This window comes from Scyliorhinus canicula, chromosome 1 (genome assembly GCF_902713615.1).
Source record: "Scyliorhinus canicula chromosome 1, sScyCan1.1, whole genome shotgun sequence".
In the NCBI taxonomy this organism is placed as follows: Eukaryota; Metazoa; Chordata; class Chondrichthyes; order Carcharhiniformes; family Scyliorhinidae; genus Scyliorhinus; species Scyliorhinus canicula.
In genome coordinates, this window is record NC_052146.1 from 181,882,446 (window position 1) to 181,906,071 (window position 23,626).

A 23,626-nucleotide genomic window follows, 5' to 3' on the forward strand; every position below is an offset into this window, starting at 1 on the left:
CTCCATCTTTAAAACACTCTTAAAATCTACCTCTTTGAACACTTGACCTAATACATCATTATGAGTCTTGGTGTCAAATTTAAGTTGAAAATACTTCTGTGAAGTGTCTTTGGGTATTTTACTACATTGAAAGCTACGACATAAATGCAAATAGTTGTTATAATTAGGAAAGAACTCTCAAAAATATACAGTACCATACAATTTGAAATTCATTGAGTGAGGATACATACACAAGATAATTACATTCCCCATCAAATTTTAATGAACTTCTGCCAAAATGCAATCTCTCTAATGTTAGGACATTCATTGCACACATATTTAGATCATTAGAGGTTTTGTGAGAGTTCCAATATTATGACGTGCACTTCACATGGGGACCCATCCACAGACCCAGTCCTCAGAGTTCGGGATAGTTTTATTGTCAGCTGGATCCACGATGCCATTAATCATATGCCATAAGTCCCTGAAATAGAGAGTGATGATTAGATCAGAAAAATATTTAAAACCAACATATACTCGATCAAGTTTTCACCTCATTTTATTAACACTAACATAGTCTTCATGTTTTCTACATCTCTGAGGCCTCCTGGGTCATGAGAAGTTATTTACTTATTAAGCAACAGTTCTGTATCATTTTATAGCTGTGATACGGGTTTCACCAACTGAAGATCAGAGAGTGATGGATACCTTCCCCATCTTATGTGTTTACACAAGAACTGACTGCAAAATACGAATTGGACTAAAATGGAGGCGTTTTAAAAACACAGTGGTCCAGAAATTTGAGCATGCCCATTTTACACATGTGGGCAGCTAGAGGGAGAGAAACTCCTCTCATTGGGCTTCGGGCCTCAACATCAGCCTGCCAATGAAGAGGAATGAAACAGATTTCTTGAAGTTAAACGTAGATTCAGAAAAAATGTTCCCGATGGTGGGGGGAGTCCAGAACTAGGGGTCATAGCTGGAGAATAAGGGGTAAACCTTTCAGGACTGAGGTGAGGAGAAATTTCTTCACCCAGAGATTGGTGAATCTGTGGAATTCGCTACCACAGAAAGTAGTTGAGGCCAAAACATTGTGTAATTTCAGAAGGCATTAGGTCCAGCTCTTGGGGCGAAAGGGATCATGGGATGTGGCGGGGAGGCAGGATCAGAATATTGACCTTGATCATCAACCATGATCATAATGAATGGCAGAGCAAGCTCAAAGGACCAAATGGCCAACTCCTGCTTCTATTTTTTATGTTTCTATGTTCCTTTCTGGTTGAAAACGGGCCATTTTGAATTGGCAGCTGGAACTGGTTGCTTTGTAGTGGGCAATTTACAATTGGATAATTGGGCGGCACAGTAGTTAGCCCTGCTGCCTCATAGTGCCAGGGTTCAATTCTGACCTTGCGTGACTGTGTGGAGTTTGTACATTCTCATTGTGTCTATATGGGTTTCCTCCGGGTGCTCCGGTTTCAACCCACAGTCCAAAGATATACCGGTTAGGTAGATTGGTCTTGCTGAATTGCTGTTTGGTTTTCAAACATGAGCAGGTTAGATGGGGATAGAGTGGAGGAGTGGGCCTAGTTAGGGTGCTCTTTGAGAGGGACGGTGCAGACTCAATGGGCCGAATGGCCCCTTCTGCATTGTAGGAATTCTTAGTTCTAAGGATTAGAAGCCATTTACAGTGACTTTTAATCAAATGCTTTAGTTCACATTAATAACTACTAACATAACAGGATACTATTGTGTGATCACATTTATTACTCATTGCACAAACCTATTGTAACAGAAAAGATTGAACAGTAGCAAGAATTTCAAACCTGGTGTATTATCATTGGGCAGCAAGCACGGAGAAGGTGCGAGACTGGAGCAGGGGGCCGGACGCTTTGTGGGTGGGTGAGGCTCTTGTAAGGAGTCAGGGTTGAAGGCGCTGGCAATGGCGCTGCTCCCATTTGCCCCAGTGAAATATTCGGTGAATTGGTGATGGTGGCCACATTGAAAATATGGAGGCAACTTCAGCTACACTTTAGGTTAGGAGTGAGGTTGAAATTAATCGCGATCCGAGGAAACCATGGGTTTGAGCCAGCGAGGATGGATGCTAGGTTTTGGGGATGGGAGGAGCGAGGGGTGATGGAAATGAAGGACCCATTTCTTGAAGGGAGGTTTTGTGAGTTTGGAGGAGTTGGGGAAGAAGTTTGGGATCCTTCAGGGGGAGGTTTTCAGGTACATGCAGGTGCTGAATTTCACGAGAAAGGTTTTTCCGACTTTTCCGGTGGCACTGCTTTCCTCGTTGTTGGAGAGATGCTGTCGATGATGCGGCTGGACGGGGTTGTGTGGGGGCGTCATCCCGGCGATCTATGAGAGGATTTTGGAGGAGAATATGGCGTCTCTGTAGGGGGTTAAGGCCAAGTCGGAGGAGAAGTTGGAAATGGCGCTTGAGGAGGGGTAGTGGTGTGAGGTGCTGCGGAGGGTGGTTGCCTCATCCTCGTGTACGAGGCTGGAGTTGATACAGCTAAAGGTAGTGCATAGAGCACAACCTGACAAAGTCGAGGATGAGCCAGCTGTTGAAGGTGTGGAGGATATCTGAGAGCAGTGTGGGAGGGGCACAGACAATCATCTATAAATGTTCTGATCCTGCCCAAAGTTGGAGACGTTTTGGAGGTCGTTCTTCAGCACCATGTCGGCGATCTTGCATGTGGGTTTGGAGACCAGTCCCCTCGGCGCCATATTGGGGGTGTCGGAAATGCCGGAGATGCAGACGGGAGTGGGGCCAGATATTTTAGCCTTCGCCTCACTGAACGCTCACAGGTGGATCCTGTTGGGGTAGAGGTCAGTTGCTCCAGCCTGTGCCTTGGTGTGGCTGGAGGATTTAATGGAGTTTTTCAATCTGGAAAAGGTGAAATTTTATTTGAGGGGGTTGAGTGAGGGGTTCCATAAGAGATGGGGTTTATTTGTACTACATTTCAAGGAGCTGGTTACCGTCAGCTGTTAATGGGGAGGGGCAAATTGGGATGTTTGTTTGAGGTTACTGGGAAGGGGGTGGTTGTGTTGTTTTCTCTTTGCTATGTTGGTGTTTAAAATGATAAATATCAAAAATTTGAATAAAAATATTTTTAGAAACATTAGCCGGAATTTTCTGGCCATTCGCACCGGTGGGGAGGTCTCGCCGTGACTTTCCCGGCAGCAGGAGATACCTACAATGGGAAATGCTGGGGCCAGAAGACCTTGGCGCCTACCAACGGTAGGCCGCCTCAGCGGAACAGGCTACGGGAAGCATTTAAAATCCCACCGTAATAATAATAATCTTTAATATTGTCACAAGTAGGTTTACATTAACACTGCTTTGAAAATCTCCTAGTCACCACACTCCGGCGCCTGTTCAGGTACACTGTAGGAGAATTTAGAATGTCCAATTCACCTAACAAACACGTCTTCCGGGACTTGTGGAAGGAAACTGGAGCACCCGGATGAAACCCACGCAGACACAGGGAGAACGTGCAGACAGAGACCCAAGCTGGGAATCGGACCTGGCGCTGTGAAGCAACAGTGCTAACTACTGTGCCACCCATCACAGGTAATTAAAGCTAGTTAATGACCTGACGACTAAATTCACTGATAGTAGAAATTCTCGAGATACTTCCTCTATGCAAGCATAAAAATACATATAAAGAAAGAAAGATACTCACTCTCTATCATCTTTGCTCACTTTATATCTAATGAAGGTTCTTTCTATGTCATGTTTCAGAGCCTAAAAACAAAGTTGGAAAATGTTTCTTATTTTTTTTACTTGCCAAATAAAACATTTTGGGCGCGATTCAGCGACAGCATTGCGCCCAGCGTGAATACAGGCTCGAGAGCCCCAAATCAGGTCTGTGTCAGGCCGAACGCAGGCTGGGAAAGACACTGTTGGGAAGCTGGAGAATACCACCCCGTATTATAGAAAATTACCAACATTGCATAGAGCTTTTCAACAACTCCGGATATCCTAAAGTACTTTCCAGTGCTTTTGAAGTACAGTCACTGTTTTAACATAGAAAATGTGGAAGCCAATTTGCAGACAGCAAGCTCCCATGAACAGCAATGTGATAATACATACATATAGTGCAGAAGGAGGCCATTTGGCCCATCAAGTCTGCACCGACCCACTTAAGCCCTCACTTCCACCCTATCCCCGCAACACAGAACCTAATCCCTCCTAACCTTTTTTTGGACACTAAGGGCAATTTATCTTGGCCAATTCACCTAACCTGCATGTCTTTGGACTGTGGGAGGAAACCGGATCTCCCAGAGGAAACCCACGCAGACTCCTTGCGTTCCATAATGACCCAATCATTTGTTCTGGTGATGTTAGTTGGAGGGTTAAAATTGGCAAGAGACAGAGAAAAACTCCCGTGTTCCTCTTCTTCAATCATTGCCATGAGTTCTTTTAGAAAGAGTTGATGGATCTCAGGTTAACATTTATCCAAAATGGTAGTTTTTACTTGTTTAACATTTCTTCATGATTTTGTTTTGTGTTCAACAAAAAGACACAATAGGTAAGTGCTCATTGCAGTCACCTAGCATAAACATTAAGCAGGTTAAACAAGCACAGGCCATAATGCTTCTTCTGCTCTGGTCTGCAAGCACGTTGCAAGACCAACCTGGGACTGCCAGGATGCCTGGGTGGCACTGCCAAGCTGACAGGAGCCCTGCCAGGGTGGCAGTGAGGGTTCCCAGGTGCCAGGTTGGCACTGCCAAGGGTCAGGGCCCGAGGGGGGCCATGGCCATGAAAGGAGAGTGAAGAGGGCTTTGAAGGTTGGAGGGGGGGGGTGCAGGGCAGGTAAGTAGGAGCGTCAGAGGTTGAGAGGGGTTGTCCATGTGTGTGTGTGTGGGGGGGGTGGGGCAGGGGGGGGGGGGGGGGGAGGGTGACATTACCCATGGGTTGGGAGTGGAAGTGGAATGTGGGGGCCCACAGCTCACTTAGAAATCGGGGCACCCTTTCCAAATGGCGGCCCAATCTCCGAGTTCAGTTCCCCAATGCCGAAAACAATTCGAAATGTGAGCTAAACCGGTGAGTAACCCCCCAGGGCCCAAAAAAGTGACCAGGTGCTGCTTGAAAGCAGTGGAGAACTCACCCGCAGACAGTGGGAAACTCCCTGCAAGACCCACCAGAAATGAACGTGGAAATTTTCTATTAAATTCCGCCCATGGGTTTCCCATTCTGCACCACTCCCGACTTGTCACCCACTGATGTGTTGTCTGATGGCTTAGCTGAGTATCAAGTGAATAAGAGCCTTGGGCATTTTTCTAATTGATATTACAACATACGAGTTAGGATCACGATTAGATCACTTTGCTCCTTGAGCCTGCTCTACCATTCAATAATATTGCGGCTCATCTGACCTTAAATCCACATTTGCACCTATGCCCAATAACCTTTCACCCCCTTGCTTACCAAGAATCTATCTATTTCAGTTTTTAAAATACTCAAAGACACTGCTTCCAATGCCTTTTTAGGACAAGGGTTCCATAGACTCTCAATTCTCTGAGAAAAATAAATTCTCCTATTCTCTGTCTTAAATGGACGACCCTTTGTTTAAAACATTGACCCCTAGTTATAGAGTCAGCACAGAAAAGGCGCTTCGGCCCATTCCGTCTGCGCCAGTCGGAAACAGGATGTGGTCGTCACTGGTTAGGCAAGCATTTATTGTCCATGGCTAGTTACCCGTCAGAAGTTGTTGGTGAGTTGCCTTCTTGAACCACTGCAGTCCTTGAGGTGTAGGTACACCCATTGTGCTGTTAGGGAGGGAGTTCCAGGATTTTGCCCCAGCCACAATGAAGGAACGGCGATACCCAATTATTCTAATCCCATTTTCCAGCACTTGGCCCATAGTTCTGTATGCCATGGCATTACAAATGCACATCTAAATACTTCTTAAATGTTATGAGGGTCTCTGCCTCCACCACCCTTTCAGGCAGTGAGTTCCAGACTCCCAGCACCCTTTGGGTGAAAAATCTTTCCCCCACATCCCCTCAAACCTCCAGCTCCTTACTTTAAATCTATGCCCCCTGGTCATTGATCCCTCCACCAAGGGGAAAGGTTTCTTCCTGTCTACTCTATTTATGCCCCTCATAATTTTATACGTCTCATTCACGTCTCCACTCAGTCTCCTTTGCTCCAAGGAAAACAAGCCCAGTATATTCAATCACTCGTCATATCTAAAACTCTCCAGCCCAGGCAACATCCAGGTAAATCTCCTCTGCACCCTTTCCAGTGCTATCACATCCCTCCTATAATGTGGATTCCAGAACTGCACACAATATTCTAGCTGTGGCCTAACCAACATTTTATACAGCTCCAGCATAATCTCTATGCTCTTAAATACTGCCTTGGCTAATAAAGGCAAGTAGACCATATGCAGTGGGTCTAAAAATATTGGTTGCCAGGATACAAAGGGGGCCCACCCACAACTACAATGCTATCATTTAATTTTCATAACAAATAAATAAAATTTTCAAAAAATACATATGGAAAAAAGGGTACAATTAAAATTTTTGTGGAAAAAATGTGTATTTCTTAGTAATTACAGTGTACATGTACTGTACATATTACTGGCAGTAGATACCAAATGTAAATACAGAATGTTATAATTGAATTTTTTATTTTTTTTTTAAATTTTAAGTAATTGGTTGATATTTTTAAATAGTTTACTGCACAATTTACACATTAACAGATAGTTCAAAAGCACAACAGAGTATTGCATGCAGTCCACTATATTAAGAGCAATCGTTTGTGTTCGCTAGATGATTGTGCGAATCTGCCAATAATTGCTTCTGCATCCAATTCATCTAACAATTCCTTTTCAATGGATAGCAACATGTATGATTCCAAATTCTCCTCAGACAGTGAATTTCTTTATGATCTTTAGCTTTGAAAATGTTCTCTCACATTGGACTAGAGTAACTGATAGTGTGCAGATGACTTTATAAAGTTCATAAAGGTTATCATATGCCTTGTCATGAAGTCTGTTGGATGCCAGAATTTTTAGTACATACGATGGGCAAGTGCTGCAAACTTTACAATTGTTGCAACTGGAATCCATATTCTCACCATCATTAAGCAATAGCTTTAATACATCAAAGTTTGAAGCAAAAGAAAACAATTCCAATATTACTTGATCTTTGCTGTTTTGTGGAAACAGCTTAATAATACCTTCCAATGCTTCATCTTCAAGGCCCTTCTCTGCAATAGTTTTAAACTTTGCTGGGTCCAAGCAGGACAAATCTTTATACAACGGTTTGTGTTGTGCAAAGCGTGATTCTAGTGACTGGACAATGCGATCCATTATTAGGTTAAACACATTTACTCGAAAATCAGCTAGAGAATCTGAGGAATTTCTTTCATCATCAATAAGTGCATCTGCCATTCTTTTCTTCTTCCTCTGCCTCTTAACTGGCAATGCTGTCTCCAACACATCAATTACCAATGTTTGATTTTCATCCATATTCATCTGTGAAATCCTGTCATTACATTTATTTACAAATTCCAAAGCCTTGCTGTGAACGTTATCAAATGTTCTTGTCTGTTCCTTCAACTTTGTTGTAGCTGAATCTACCAAACTCCATGCAGTAAACATATCTAAACCACTTGTCTGTAGATAACTTGATAACGGGGTTGTAGTTTCAAATATATACAAGTAAGTAAATGCTGTCAATATGGTTTCAAACTTTAGAAGCCTTTGAAGTAAAACATTTGCTTCATGTTTTGTTTTTGCATCAAACTTTTCTGAATCTTTTATCATTGATAAGCATGTCAATAGATTTACGAAAGTACTGGCAGTGGCATCATCAAAACGTCCAAATATAGTTGTTGCTGCATTGGATTTTGCTGACCATCTGGTCTCACCAATTAGCTTTAATCGTTTCATTTTTTCTTGTCCTAGATATTTTCCAACAACTTCTATCCATACAGCCATTCTCTTGTATGATGCTTTCACAAAAGTTGCTATATTCTGGAGCAAATTGAAAAAAGAAACTGCAGGCACACAACATTTTGTTGTTTCAGTTATCACCAAATTCAAGACATGGGCATAGAACCATACATGAACATGTTGATCAGCCACATCAGCAATTTTACTTTGTAAACCATTATACTGGCCATGGTAGCTTGCAGCGCCATCTGTGCTATCAGATAAACATTTTTGGGGGTCAATTTTAAGATGCTGTAATGTTTCAATCAATAGATCAAAAGGTCCCTGTCCTGTACCATCATTACTTGGCACATCTGAAAGTAGTCGCTCACAGATAATACCTTTAAGCACATACCGAATAATAATGCTAAACTGATCGATGGATGAATGATCTTGTGTTGAATCAACCTGAATGGAATAATATTTTGCTTGAGAAACTTCATGACTAATTCTTTCTTGTATCATATTCTTCATAATTTTGATTAACATGTTTATAGTTGTTTTACTCAGGTATGTAACAAGTCCACCACGGCCTTTACTTTGAGCCTTTCCTTGTTGCTCTAATCGTTTGATTCTTTGTTTAGACTGGTTTTGCACTGCATAAATGTGAGCTGCCATAATGAGGTCATATTTTGCCATCAACTGCACTGTAGCTAAAAAACTGCCATGATTCAGAACCTCATTATCTAGAGTGTAGGCCGATTCATTTCTGTGACCTCGAAAAGGAAGTGCTTGCTTTCCTGACATCTTTATGATGTCTATAATCCTCATGACAATACTTCTCTGCTTCAATACTTCTTCTTTCCTTTTAATTAGTGATGCTGCAAAAAATGTATCTAAGGTGCCATCATTAACCACACTGATATATTGCTGAGCATTTCTGACATGTGTTGTTGTCGATTCATGTAAAGTCAAGCTCTGGCTAATACGCCTGTAGTCACTAAAGCCACGTACAAAGGGTGATGGATTACAAGTGTTGGGAAACTCAAAGGCTAAGCAGTATGAACAATATAAGCATCTATTTTCTTTGTTACATGTTAGCCATTTTCTTTGGCCTGAGTCATACATAATTTTCCTCTCATACAAACGAGCATCAAATGGCAGATCATCAAGTGGCTGAAGTGGATGTTCAGCAAAAAACTGTTTTAGCTTTGCTCGTGATGGATATTGGAAGATTCCAGTAATTGATCTTTCATTTTCTTGCGTAGGTTCATTTACAGGATGTGCTTCAGAAACCAAGTCAATTATGCTTGAAGGAATATCTGATTCCCTGTCACTAGTTGAAGCTATGTGTTCAGATGTTGCAACTACAGACAGTACAGATACCGGAACAAGGAAGCCAGAAGAAATATTGGGCCTGGATTAGTAATGGATGCACTTGTATTTGTCTCTACATTCAAAGTAGCTCTTCTCTGTTCTTGTAACTCGCATGTCATTGCATCATCGCCATGAGCATTGTTTCTTGCTTCTTGATTATTTGTTGCAGAACTGGATATTGATGTGGATTGTGCTTGTGGTATTATAAACTCTGTAATAGGCCTGCATCGCTTGGCTGATTCCTTCCTTTCTGCTTCTTTTTGTTCTTTGCGTTTTAGTGACCCAGATTTATGCTTTTTCTTTTCCATGCTGGTAGGGGTAATATTCCTGAAATAAAAACTTAATTAAAAATAGCCCAAATTGGGAAAAATGAATATTGATGATTGCAAGAATAACTTGAAGGAACGCCAGATAAACCCCTACTTGATAAAAAATATAAAATAACTTACTTACACTTCAATAGGCTATGTTCATTAGTCAATACTACTGTGGCCTATGCAACTTCAGAAGAGGAGACAATCCACCAGCAAGCAACTGAGACAACTGTTGTAACTTAGAAGTTTGGTCCGACTATAGTAAGACATTAAGAATGGTCCCACGATCAAAGTTAACATGTCCAGTTTGATACTAGTGTAGTGTTACAAGTCGCAACCCTTTGAGTTTACTGATCATGGCTTATCACTTCAATATCTTTGACCTCATGATTCACGGTCAAAGGTACCGCTTCCCCTTTTCGGTGACCACACGACCCTATGTACTGCTTGATATCCTTTCAAGTTGCCGACCATCTCAAATCACGAACTGTAACTTTATCTTTAAATTCACACACTCTTGCTGAAAACGTGGATTTCCAACTATGTCCGACCCGGGTGAACCAGCACCCCCCCCCCCCCCCCCCCCCCACTCCTTTTCACATCCGTTTAACACTGCTTCATTCCTTCATACACTGAGTGATTATTGCATTTTTATTTGGTATTGCTCTTTTTAAAAACAATTATATTTTATTAAGTTAGAATACAAATCTCAGGAAAGAAGTTGGAGATTTATTTATCTAATTAATTATAGTTTTTAAGGGCCCTTCAGAGATTCACGGGCCCCTTCTTGGCTCTCCGGGCCCCGGACCGATGTACCGGCTGAACCAAGACTACTGCTTGATATCCTTTGAAGTTGCCGACCATCTCAAATCACGAATTGTAACTTTATCTTTAAATTCACACACTCTTGCTGAAAACATGGAATTTCCTTAATTATGCCTGACCCGGGCCCCCCTATTCCACATCCTTCCACTACCTCCCCGCTTTGTTCCTTTTCATGCACTGCTTATTTGTGTCCTGTTCTCTTTTTTTTCTTATTCCTTTTTATTACTAAAACAGTTGTCTGTGTTTGTTTCTTTATTGCATTTTATTTGATATACGGGGCCCACTTCATCAGGGGCCCACTTGCCATCGGGCAAGCTGACACCCTGGCCAGTCCACCACTGACCATATGCCTTCTTAACCACTGTTTCCACCTGCTCTGCTACCTTGAGGGACTAGTGTACATGCACACCAAGGTCCCTCTGATCCTCAGTGCTTCCCAGGATCCTGCCGTTTATCATGTATTCCCTTGCCTTGTTTGTCCTGTCCAAGTGCCTCACCTCACACTTATCCGGATTGAATTCCATTTGCCGCTGATCAGCCCATCTGACCAGCTGGTCTATATCCTCCTGTAATCCAAGGTTATCCTCCTCACTATTTACCACCCTATCAATTTCCATATCATCCGCAAACTTACTGATCAACCCTCCTACATTCTTGTCTAAATCATTTATAAAAACCACAAACAGCAAGGGCCGCAACACTGATCCTCGTGGGACCCCCACTGGACACAGGTTTCCGGTCGGAAAAACACACCTTGACTATCACCCTCTGCTTCATGCCACTCAGCCAACGCTAATTCTAATTTGCCAGGTTTACTTGAATCCCTGGGGCTTTTATCTTTGCTATCAGTCTCCCATGTTGGACCATATCAAACGTGCGGCTAAATGCGCTTGAAATGGGACTTTGTTCCCAATTAGTTGAATCACACCCCACTTGAAAACAAGGATGAGAATTTTTAAATCAACTCTGGAAAACTGTAATTTGCTGGTGAGAAAATGCAGGAAAATCTCAGCAGGACTGACAGCATTTGTGGGGAGAGAACAGAGCTAATGTTTCGAGTCCAGATGATCCTTTGCCAAAGCTATAAGACAGAGAAAGTGGGAAATATTTATACTGTGGAGTGAGAATGAAAGATGAGTCATAGCCACAGATACCCAAGGAAACGGGGTACTAATAGCCACAGAAACCACGGGAAAAGAGTGCTAATGGCAGCCCCCAGAGAGAACAAAAGGTGTGAAAGGCCAAAAAGAGAGAAACTATCATGGGTAAACAGTGACAGATGTAGATGTTGGGAGAAAGGTAAGGAAAGGTGAATAAGATCGGGGGGGGGGGGGGGGGGGGGTAAATATATATATATATAAATATAAATGTAAATAAAGAAAAACAAGAGAGAAAGAAAAGGGAAAAGACAGTTAAATGGGATGACAACAAATGGGTTGATGTGGGGTAGAGCTAATCATCTGAAGTTGTTGAATTCAATGTTGAGACCAGAAGGCTGTAGTGTGCCTAACCGAAAAATGAGATGTTGTTCCTCCAGTACGCGTTGAGCTTCACTGGAACATTGCAGCAGGCCAAGAACAGAATGCGGGCATGGGAGCAAGGTCTTGTGTTAAACTGGCAAGCAACTGGAAGGTCAGGGTCCTGAATGTCCACAGACCAAAGGTGCCCAACAAAGCGATCACCCAGTCTGCGTTTGGTCTCTCCGATGTAGAGACGACCACATTGGCACACTACAGCCTTCGGGTCCCAACATCGAATTCAACAACTTCAGAATTCAACTTTAGGGCAGCATGGTAGCACAGTGGTTAGCACAGTTGCTTCACAGCTCCAGGGTCCCAGGTTCGATTCCCAGCTTGGGTCACTGTGCGGAGTCTGCATGTGCTCCTGTGTCTCCATGGGTTTCCTCCAGGTGCTCCGGTTTCCTCCCACAGTCCAAGGATGTGCATGATAGGTGGATTGGCCACACTAAATTGCCCTTAGTGTCCAAGAAAGGTTAGTTGGGATTACTGGGTTCCAGAAATAGGTTGGAGGTGTGGGGTGTTCTTGCCAAGAGTTGGTGCAGACTCGATAGGCCAAATGGCCTCCTTCTGCACCATAAATTCTATGTCTTTGATTAGCTCTACCCCACCTCGACTTATTTGTTTTCATCCCATTTCATTTTAACTGTCTTTTACCATTTCTTTCTCTCTTGTCTTTCTTTATATATATTTAACCCCCCCCCCCCATCTTATCCATCTTTCCTTACCCTTTCTCCCCTTTGCTTACCCTTTCCCCTCCCCCCACATCTACATCTGTCACAGTTTACCCGATGATGTTAGTTTCTCTGCTGTTTGGCCTTTCACACCTTTTGTTCTTTCTGGGGACTGCCATTAACACTCTTTCCCCGTGGTTTCTTTGGCTATTAGCACCCCGTTTCCTTGGGTTTTTGCGACTATAACTCATCTTTCATTCTCACTTCACAGTATAAATATTTCCCACTTTCTCCGTCTTATTGCTGTGACAAAGGGTCATCTGGACTCAAAAAGGGAGCTCTTTTCTCTCCCTACAGATGCCACCAGACCCGTTGAGATTTTCCAGCATTTTCTCTTTGGTTTCAGATTCCAGCATTGGCAGTAATTTGTTTTTATCGAGTGTAATTTGCTGGTCATGAGCTGAGCCATATATCATGCTCTGGATCTGCAGCAGTGGTAAGAATGGATTGTCTCACAAGAGATTCTAAGTAACTAACTAATCAGATACTTTTTCGCACCTTCAGCACTGCTGGACTTACTTAATCCAATGGTATCCTTGCAAGTTACCCTTGTTCTTTACAAATGACAACTCGTCCATAACTCCTTTGCCTGAATCCTGTCCTGTTCCCCCATGACTTCACTCTTCAACCTTCATTGGTTTCTTTTGTACCCAGCAATCAATTTCAAAATCCTTGTCCTGACCTACAAAAGTCTAGAGGGGCTTCAGCCCTCTCTACCTCAGCAAACTCAATCAGTCTTGCCCTACACACTTCCAATTCTTTCATCTACAGGGCTGTGAGTTCTTCCAGATGCACAGTCTGGGACATTCCACTTAGACCGTTCCTCCTCACTACCTCTCTCTCCTCCTCCGCTAGTCTCCTCAAAGCTTTCTTCCTTAACCTGCTCTTCAGTGACATCTCCGACTCCTTCTTACCATTGCTTTCTCTCCAACTATTTTCTAACTTTGTGAGGCACTTTAAGACTTAGAACCAAAGAATCTATGGCATGGAGACAGGCCCTTCGCCCCAAACTGGTCCATGACAACCAAAAAGCTCACCTCAGCTAACCCTATTCGCCTGCATTTGGCCCATATCCCTCTGAACCTTTCCTATCCATGTATCTGTCCAAATGTCTTTTAAATGTTGTCAATGTCCCTGCATCAACCACTTCCTCCGGCAGCTCACTGCGCAAACGTATCACCCTTTGTGTAAAAAAGTTGCTCCTCAGATTCCCATTAGTTCTTTCCCCTCTTAACGTAAACCTATGCTCTCTAGTTCTTAATTCCCCAACCCTGCAAAAAAAAGACTGAGTGCATTCACCCTATCCATGCCTCATGATCTTGTGCACCTCTATAAGATCACCCCTCAGTCTCCTACGCGCCAAAGAAAAAAATCCTAGCCTGTCCAATCTCTCCCTATAACTCAGTCCCTTGAGTCCTGGCAAAATCCTTGTAAATCTCTTCTGCACTCACTCCAGTTTCATAACATCTTTCCTACAACAAGGTGACCAAAACTGAACACAATACTCCAGCTTCCTGTACAATTGCAACATAACTTCCCAACTTCTTTACTCAATGCCCTGACTGATGAAGGCCAGCATGCCAAAAGCCTTCTGCACTGTGTCATGTGAGAGTACCTTTAAGAAATGGGTGCTTATTCCTGCAGTGATGTCAGAGAGTGGGTGGAGCTGGGTTGTCTGTCAGCTTTTTACTTTCGTTTTAGGCTGTTTGCTGCAGGGTGTGTTTGAGTTTCGTTTTCAGAGCTGGATAGCTGCAGTCACAGCCAGAAGGTGTATTAGAGTCTCTCTCTCTGTAATCTAAAGACTGTAAATTGATCCTGGTGATTTAAAACTAATAACAGTAGTGACTTTAACATGATGTGCTTCTGATAAAAGGTGGTTTAAGTCTTATGGATGTTAAAAGGAAAGCTTAAAGGATTACTTAAGTGTTGTATTCTTTGGGGGTTGTATTTGAATTAATGGTTGCTAAGATGTTCACAGTATGTTTTAAAAAGGTTAACTTGAGTTCATAGAATAAACATTGTTTGCTTTAAAAAATACTTTTTCATTTTGGCTGTACCACCACTGTAGAGTGGGCCGTGTGCTCCCCATAGCACAACCTATTAAAAGTTGTGGGCCAGGTGAATTCCATGATACACTTTGGGGTTCTCTAAACCCTGGCCCATAACAACTGCCCTATCTACCTGTGACTCCGCCATTAGAGATTAATTACAGTTCAAGGCACCTTGAACGTGTAGATGCTTAGTGTTGTTGGAGTCCAATTAATATACTGGCAATTAATTCTGGTCTAGGATTGTGTTGTGATTGCTCCCACTAGGAGCTGGGCTGAGATCACCCATAGTCTTCTGAGGGGAGTCTCCCGATCAACAACATAAACAGACACTTGGCTGAATTCAAATGCAAGATCCAGAAGTCAAAGGACAACATTTGTTTCACTGCATCTGCCAGTCCTTCCAGAAGCTTTTACACAGGAAAATTAAACTGAGCTCAGAGTACATTCAGGGAAACGGGAAATCACACTGAGAAATTCAATGGAGACTTAACCAAAACTAATAATAAAAAGTACTCACTTTTATTTTGCTGCGAAGAAACTCATTAGACTTCCTCAGTTGTGAAAGTTCACCCTGTTAGTAGATTCGAACATTAGCTACAATACTATAACTCTTTTCAAAAAATTCCCCAACCTCGTTATTTAATTCTTAACAATATGTACTTCGAGCTTTGTTTACAGACTGTAGTAAACTAAACAAGACGCATCAGAATGGGACTTTGGAAGACTCCCCTGAAACTGAATTCCTCCTATAACTCATTATTTTTATAAACCCATACTTCATCGTCCAGTAATTGAAATGTAATTCAGCACGTACAGTTGTATTACTTCAAAAGTATACAATTAGAAGCGAGGCAGGGAGGGTGGGAGATGAGTGCAGAGAATAATGAATCATTGAGCCAAACACATAAAACTTCCCCAAAAGCAAAGATGAATATTTGCCCTACCCTCACAAACCATATTTCCACAATATATTTGTGATGGTAAAGGGTTGTGTCATTGGATATGTGTATGCTATGGCTTCAAAATTATACGTAAAGCCTAAAATCTGCCACTGTATTCTTTGATCTCCTCTAGTTAGATGGCTGAGGCACAAATATTAGCCTGGGTGCCCATGAGTTAATAAGAATCCATTTGGATTTCTGCTCGTAATCTTTAGTTAATGGCTCTTCTTTTAGTGTGGACTTGGTGGACCATCAGACAGGGCTCAGCCATGATGCCTCCATGACCGAATGGTCTACTGACATTTCAATGCTCAAACGGGAATAAGACGTTATGCCACAAATCTAATCCCACACAAAAACTGGAATTTTATTTACAGGCAGTGGTCATGCCCCTCTAGCAGTAAAATCTGGATTGAGCCTGCCTACGCAGAGCTGGGATGTCACAACATGATTTAACAGCCAGCTAGCTGTTAAGTGGCTCAAACAATGGGATGTCCCACCTCCTGGAAGTGCCCAGTAATCAGAGGGCCAGCAGCTCTTCAATCCAAGCAGTACCATCAGGTACAGTGGACTGCGGGACTGCAGCAGTCCAACACAAGTAGTAGCAATGCAGGCTGGATTCCAGGGCGGGTTGGGGTGACTTCACCAGGGTCCGTTAGGCAGGCCGTGGCGAGAGGGAAGGGGTGGGTCACAGGGTGGCCAAACAGAAGGGAACTCCTCCACCCTGAGCTGGTTGACAAACTGCCTAGGTTAATTTAGTGGCTTTGTCACATGGCATGAATGCCCTGCGCCGCTGGCAAAATATCAGCAGTGGTGGGAAGAGGCCATTAATTAACCACTTGAGGGCCTCAACTGGCACAAGGGCAGACGGGCTGTGCAACACCTACTTCAAGTTCCAGTAGAGCCGAGTAGGTGGCGGGCACGGCACCCTCTACTATGCCACCTGATCTCACTAGAGAAGACATGGGAATGGAGCGAGGGCAAGGGGAAAAAGAAGATTTATATCGGGCAGAACTCTCCCATTTTGAGACTGAGTCCCGTTGCAGGGATAGGAATGTGGAGTGTCTCCCCATTGCAGAGGCTGGCAGGAAAACATGAAATGAAAATGAAAATCGCTTATTGTCACGAGTAGGCTTCAAATGAAGTTACTGTGAAAAGCCCCTAGTCGCCACATTCCGGCGCCTGTTCGGGGAGGCTGTTATGGGAATCGAACCGTGCTGCTGGCTTGCCTTGGTCTGCTTTCAAAGCCAGCGATTAGCCCTGTGAGCTAAACAGCCCCTTTAGAAGTTAATCGCTCTCAGGTTAAAATATTTTTCCCTGAATTCCTAATTGAATTAATTTATCTATTGTTTCTTATATTTCTATCTCCTGGTTTTGGACTCCCCTGAAAATAGAAAAGCCTTCTTATGCCTATCCTATCAAATCCATCCATTAAGAAGATGGTCTCCTCAAGAAGATGGCGCCAGAGCGAGGCGACTCTCTGCGAGCTCTCCCCAACAGATCCACTTCTTACTTAACTTATACTCGTTTTAATCTTTTAAAATTTAATTCTAAGATTAACATTATTACTAACCTCTCTCTTTTATACCTTGTGTTGCCCTATTATGTATTTTCTTTTATTTCCTTTTCTTTCCATGTACTTAATGATATGTTGAGCTGCTCACAGAAAAGTACTTTTCACTGTACCTCGGTACACGTGACAATAAACAAATCCAATCCAATCTAATCCAATCCATTATTTTAAAGAAGTTCCATCAGGCCACCCCTCAGTTTTTTTTGCTAGAGAAAAGAACCCCAAGCTGTTCAGTATTTCCTGATTATGAAGAACATAGAACGATACAGCGCAGTACAGGCCCTTCGGCCCTCGATGTTGCACCGACATGGAAAAAATCTAAAGGCCATCTAACCTACACTATGCCCTTATCATCCATATGCTTATCCAATAAATTTTTAAATGCCCTCAATGTTGGTGTGTTCACTACTGTTGCAGGTAGGGCATTCCACGGCCTCACCACTCTTTGCGTAAAAAACCCACCTCTGACCTCTGTCCTATATCTATTACCCCTCAATTTAAGGCTATGTCCCCTCGTGCTAGCCACCTCCATCCACGGGAGAAGGCTCTCGCTGTCCACCCTATCTAACCCTCTGATCATTTTGTATGCCTCTATTAAGTCACCTCTTAACCTTCTTCTCTCTAACGAAAACAACCTCAAGTCCATCAGCCTTTCCTCATAAGATTTTCCCTCCATACCAGGCAACATCCTGGTAAATCTCCTCTGCACCCGTTCCAAAGCTTCCACGTCCTTCCTATAATGAGGCGACCAGAACTGTACGCAATACTCCAAATGCGGTCGTACTAGAGTTTTGTACAACTGCAACATGACCTCATGGCTCCGGAACTCAATCCCTCTACCAATAAAGGCCAACACACCATAGGCCTTCTTCACAACCCTATCAACCTGGGTGGCAACTTTCAGGGATCTATGTACATGGACACTGAGATCCCTCTGCTCATCCACACTACCAAGAATTTTACCATTAGCCAAATATTCCGCATTTCTGTTATTCTTTCCAAAGTGAATCACCTCACACTTCTCCACATTAAACTCCATTTGCCACCTCTCAGCCCAGCTCTGCAGCTTATCTATGTCCCTCTGTAACCTGCAACATCCTTCCGCACTGTCTACAACTCCACCGACTTTAGTGTCGTCTGCAAATTTACTCACCCATCCTTCTGCGCCCTCCTCTAGGTCATTTATAAAAATGACAAACAGCAACGGCCCCAGAACAGATCCTTGTGGTACGCCACCTGTAACTGAACTCCATTCTGAACATTTCCCATCAACTACCACTCTCTGTCTTCTTTCAACTAGCCAATTTCTGATCCACATCTCTAAATCACCCTCAATCCCCAGCCTCCGTATTTTCTGCAATAGACGACCGTGGGGAACCTTATCAAACGCTTTACTGAAATCCATATACACCACATCAACTGCTCTACCCTCATCTACCTGTTCAGTCACCTTCTCAAAGAACTCGATAAGGTTTGTGAGGCATGACCTACCCTTCACAAAACCATGCTGACTGTCCCTAATCATATTATTCCTATCTAGATGATTATAAATCGTATCTTTTATAATCCTCTCCAAGACTTTACCCACCACAGACGTTAGGCTCACCGGCCTATAGTTACCGGGGTTATCTCTACTCCCCTTCTTGAACAAAGGGACCACATTTGCTATCCTCCAGTCCTCTGGCACTATTCCTGTAGCCAATGATGACCTAAAAATCAAAGCCAAAGGCTCAGCAATCTCTTCCCTGGCTTCCCAGAGAATCCTAGGATAAATCCCATCCGGCCCCGGGGACTTATCTATTTTCACCTTGTCCAGAATTGCCAACACTTCTTCCCTACGCACCTCAATGCCATCTATTCTAATAGCCTGGGTCTCAGCATTCTCCTCCACAATATTATCTTTTTCTTGAGTGAATACTGACGAAAAGTATTCATTTAGTATCTCGCTTATCTCCTCAGCCTCCACACACAACTTCCCACCACTGTCCTTGACTGGCCCTACTCTTACCCTAGTCATTCTTTTATTCCTGACATACCTATAGAAAGCTTTTGGGTTTTCCTTGATCCTACCTGCCAAAGACTTCTCATGTCCCCTCCTTGCTCGTCTCAGCTCTCTCTTTAGATCCTTCCTTGCTTCCTTGTAACTATCAAACGCCCCAACTGAAACTTCATGCCTCATCTTCACATAGGCCTCCTTCTTCCTCTTAACAAGAGATTCCACTTCTTTGGTAAACCACGGTTCCCTCGCTCGACCCCTTCCTCCCTGCCTGACTGGTACGTACTTATCAAGAACATGCAATAGTTGTTCCTTGAACAAGCTCCACATATCCAGTGTGCCCAACCCTTGCAGCCTACTTCTCCAACCAACACATCCTAAGTCATGTCTAATGGCATCATAATTGCCCTTCCCCCAGCTATAACTCTTGCCCTGCGGGGTATACTTATCCCTTTCCATCACTAACGTAAAGGTCACCGAATTGTGGTCACTGTTTCCTTTGAAAGCTTTGAAAGATATGTCCAACCACAGCTGGAAAACCCCCTACCACCGCTGGAAAACCCCCCTGGAAAGATAGCAGCAATCATAATAAGAACAGAAAATGCTGGAAAAAAACTCAGCAGTTCTGGCAGCATCTGTGGAGGGAGCAACAGAGTTAACGTCTCAAGTCCGTATGACTCTTCTTCAGAGCTTTTGCTTTTATTACAACAATCATAAATACCAGAGTGTCTATGAGAGAGCTCTGCAGGCCATCAGTGATAATAGAGGGCACCATGGAATACTTCAGCTCAGCCGCCAGCTCTTGAATCTTCTCCTTTGTTTTATAAATACTGTCGTGCAGTGACAACACCTGCTTGATGCCAGGCTGCAGCTCTTTTTTAGGTTCCAAGCGCTTCAAATTAAACGGTGCTTCTAAAATTTAAATAAAAAGAAGAGATTTGCATTTATATAGAGCACCTTTCACAACCCCAAAGGACTTTACTGGTAAATAACTAGTTGATTCTGTAATACAGGAAAAGCGGCGGCCAATTCGCCCCCAGCAAAGTCCCACAAGCAGCAATGGGATAATGACCAGACACCACTACTTCTTAGTTGATGGGTAAATATTTATCAGGTCTTCAGGGAGAATTCGTTTTTTCTTCACAGGATCAGCGATGGCTACCTGAGACGCCTCCTTTCAACATCTCATTCGACAGAGAGAATAACAGCAGTCACAGTTCTCATTGTTAAATTGTTCTAGGAAGTAGGTGAAAACCAAGCAATTGTCGTGTGTTAAATTAATATCAATCATTTTAAATACAAGCAATGTGTATGCAAAGGAGCTACTTCTTCTGGTGGGGGAATCCAGAACAAAAGAGCACAATTCTAAAATTATAGCCAGATCAAACAGGTCCAAAATCAAGAAGCAGTTTTTTGTTTTTACACAAAGAATAGTAGAAATGTGGAACATACTCCTGCAAAAGACTGTGATGCTGGGTCAATTTAAATTTTCAAGAATGTGATTCATAGGCGTTTGTTGGGGAAGGGAAGGGGAACAAAGGTAGGTAAATGGAATTTAGGTAGTGATAAGCACCAATCTAATAGCAAACTCAAGTCTGAATTTTCTCCTATTTCTACGTGCTGCAGCTGAACAGTGATTATGCAAATATTTCTGACAATGTTTGCTCCAATCTATACAATTATATACCAAGACAGAGTGCTGCTTCTATATTTGATTTCCTTTCAGTGAATAAATAATTTTATTGTGAGTCACCAGATAGGAGTGGGCTGCAGCCAGGAAAGGGAGGGGGGGGGGGGGGGGGGGGGGGGAATTGTTCATTTGCCAGATTACCAAAGAATGCAGTCATGGGTAAATTCTGCTACAGGGATTCACATGAGGACTTCAATGGGGCAGCCTGCAAGACAATGTTAATAAGATGCATACTGAAATGTTTGGTACATTGGCTGGTCTGCTAGGCAGTCCCTTCTCACATTCAAGGAGCATGAAGGAATCTGGCTGCAATGCAACACATTGATCATGCAGAGCTTGAAGCCCATGCCTTCGAGCATGGAAGTGGTGCCAGCTTTATGCCAGCACTTGTGGACCATGCAGTGATGCAGCATCTGGTTACAACTGTCTCAATTTCCACTGTATCACAGGAGGAAGCTAGCCAACCTTGGGGTGCTGTAATAGAAGCTTTGATGCAAGTCATGAGATCTATGCCTGCTGCCATGCAAGCTGACTACTGGCAGCCTGGTTTCAGATCTCAGTACTCAAAGGGATGTGCGTTCTCTCACAACAATCCAGCAATCTGTTCTCTAATAGATTGCTAGGTTTGGCTGTGTGGAGCATAAGACTGCTGTTCTCACTCACGATGACAGCATTCAGGCCCAGACCATTGCCAGTGACCATGCTGTTGCCCCTGAGCAAGCAAACCCAGACTGCTGCCATCATGCTGAGTTGTGCTAATGTTGCAGTTGTGGCTTTGAGAATGGGTGTTACTCACTAAACTACTGTTTTTCATCCTTCTCTGATTGAGCAAGGAAGAGAATTAACCATGTTGCTGTTCAACAGGGGTCACATTTGAGTCAGATCGGGACTATGTTTATCAGAATATAGTTCAGTTGTCAGGTTTCTAGTGAGTGAAGTTGAAGGGCCACCTTTTCAATTAAATAAGGAAAATAGTTCACCATTTGTTACCTTCTCTGTTCCTGTTCTCTCTGGCCCCTTTAAATGAGGATGCATTTAGATTGTGGGACTGCTTTTGCATAGTCTACCATGTTGTCCAACAGGATTTTGATGCTCATCAAACTTGTGGCGATCATGTCATCATGATGCAAAATAATATCAATGAAACAAATGTGGGCAGCAGGATTCTCCTTTACCAAGAGTAAGTGTAGACGTCAACGCAGAATTCATGGATTTTCACAATAGCAAAATTGGCACCCTACCTGGACCTATTCCAATCTATTAAGGGGCTAGCACTGGCGCCACATGGAATACAATTGATTCAAATGAGAAACGGTGCCAGATTTGCCCGTTTTGCTATTGACACTCAGGAGGCCGACAAGCTGCAGCCGCATATACACACTTCACTCCCCACACGCACACCATCCAAAGCCAGCAAGGAGAACAGTACCCTGTTTCACCGAAGGCGAGCTGGAGACCATCCTGGATGCCGTGGAGGAGAGGTGGAAGACCCTGTACTCCGGCGCAGGAAGGAGGCTGCCAGCTGCTGCCATTCGTCATGCCTGGGATAAGGAGGCAGAGGCCGTCAGCGCCACCAGCAACACCAGATGAAACCGTCAGGGCAGCCAGGGTGAGTAGGCAGCACTGTGCTCCTCGGACTATTCATAGAATTTACATCCCGCATCCCACAAACCCGTAACGCTAGTCCCCCCCCCCTCCTCCCCCTCCCTTCCTTCTCCCCCCGCCCCCTTCCTCCCCTCCCCCTCCCTCCCTCCCCCCTCCTCCCCTCCCCCCTCCCCCCTCCCCCCCTCCCTCCTCCCCCCCTCCCTCCCCCCTCCCCCCCTCCTCCCCCCTCCCCCTCCCCCTCCCTCCTCCCCTCTCCCCTCCCCCCCCCCCTCCCCCCCTCCCTCCTCCCCCCCTCCCTCCCCCCTCCCCCCCCTCCTCCCCCCTCCCCCTCCCCCTCCCTCCTCCCCTCTCCCCCCCCCCCCCCCCCTCCCCCCCTCCCTCCTCCCCCCCTCCCTCCCCCCTCCCCCCCCTCCTCCCCCCTCCCCCTCCCCCTCCCTCCTCCCCCCTCCCTCCTCCCCTCTCCTCCTCCACCCCCCCCTCCTCCTCCCCCCCCCCCCCCCTCCCCCAAACCCGGCGGGCAGCCGAATCCCCATCATGCTCCACATGCCGACACCCATACCGGCCGCCATAGCAGTGTGCCCTGGCCACTGGGGCCACCAGCTGCCCCACTCCCTGGCCGCATGAGTCTGACTGCCTAACACTGTCGTTTTCTGTCTCCACCAATCCCCTCTTCCGTGGCCAGGAGGAGCCCGCGCACAACCGCCGGAAGCAGAAGACTGGAGGGGGACCACCAGACCTGCGGTCCCTCACCGTGGCCGAGCAGAGGATCCTGGATGGCAGGCCGGACAAAGTGATGTTGACCCCGCCTAGTTGCAGTTCCCCATGTCAAGTGTGCCAACCCTTAACGCCACCCCCACCCTATGCCACCCCCGGAGCGCCACCTAATCATGTGTCTTGACCCCCCCCCCCCAAATGGGCACCTGAAAGCAGCTCGGACGGCAGCCCTCCGTCCAAGACTCAGGAGACCCCAGAGCTTGAGTCGGAGCATGACACTGACTTTCCGTCACACTTCCATGCTCGAAGGCATGGGCTTCAAGCTCTGCATGATCAATGTGTTGCATTGCAGCCAGATTCCTTCATGCTCCTTGAATGTGAGAAGGGACTGCCTAGCAGACCAGCCAATGTACCAAAC

The 23,626-nt window shown here is 44.5% G+C and overlaps 1 protein-coding gene across 3 annotated transcripts in view; it reads right to left on the reverse strand.

Annotated features, from left to right (window-relative positions):
• Window positions 1–239: 239 nt before the first annotated feature.
• LOC119969718 (uncharacterized protein C6orf118-like) overlaps window positions 240–23,626 on the reverse strand; it is a 66,967-nt gene continuing 43,580 nt past the window's right edge. For 2 of the 3 annotated variants that reach the window (XM_038803722.1, XM_038803730.1), the window contains exons 7-10: window positions 19,921–20,111; window positions 15,207–15,260; window positions 3,669–3,730; window positions 240–463 (exon numbers count right to left, since the gene is read on the reverse strand). In XM_038803722.1, coding sequence (XP_038659650.1) covers window positions 367–463; window positions 3,669–3,730; window positions 15,207–15,260; window positions 19,921–20,111 — 404 coding nt within the window. In that variant the 3' untranslated portion in view covers window positions 240–366. Of the gene's footprint in view, window positions 464–3,668; window positions 3,731–9,517; window positions 9,576–15,206; window positions 15,261–19,920; window positions 20,112–23,626 lie in introns of those variants that run through there. The other variant, XM_038803738.1, reaches the window with a different exon arrangement.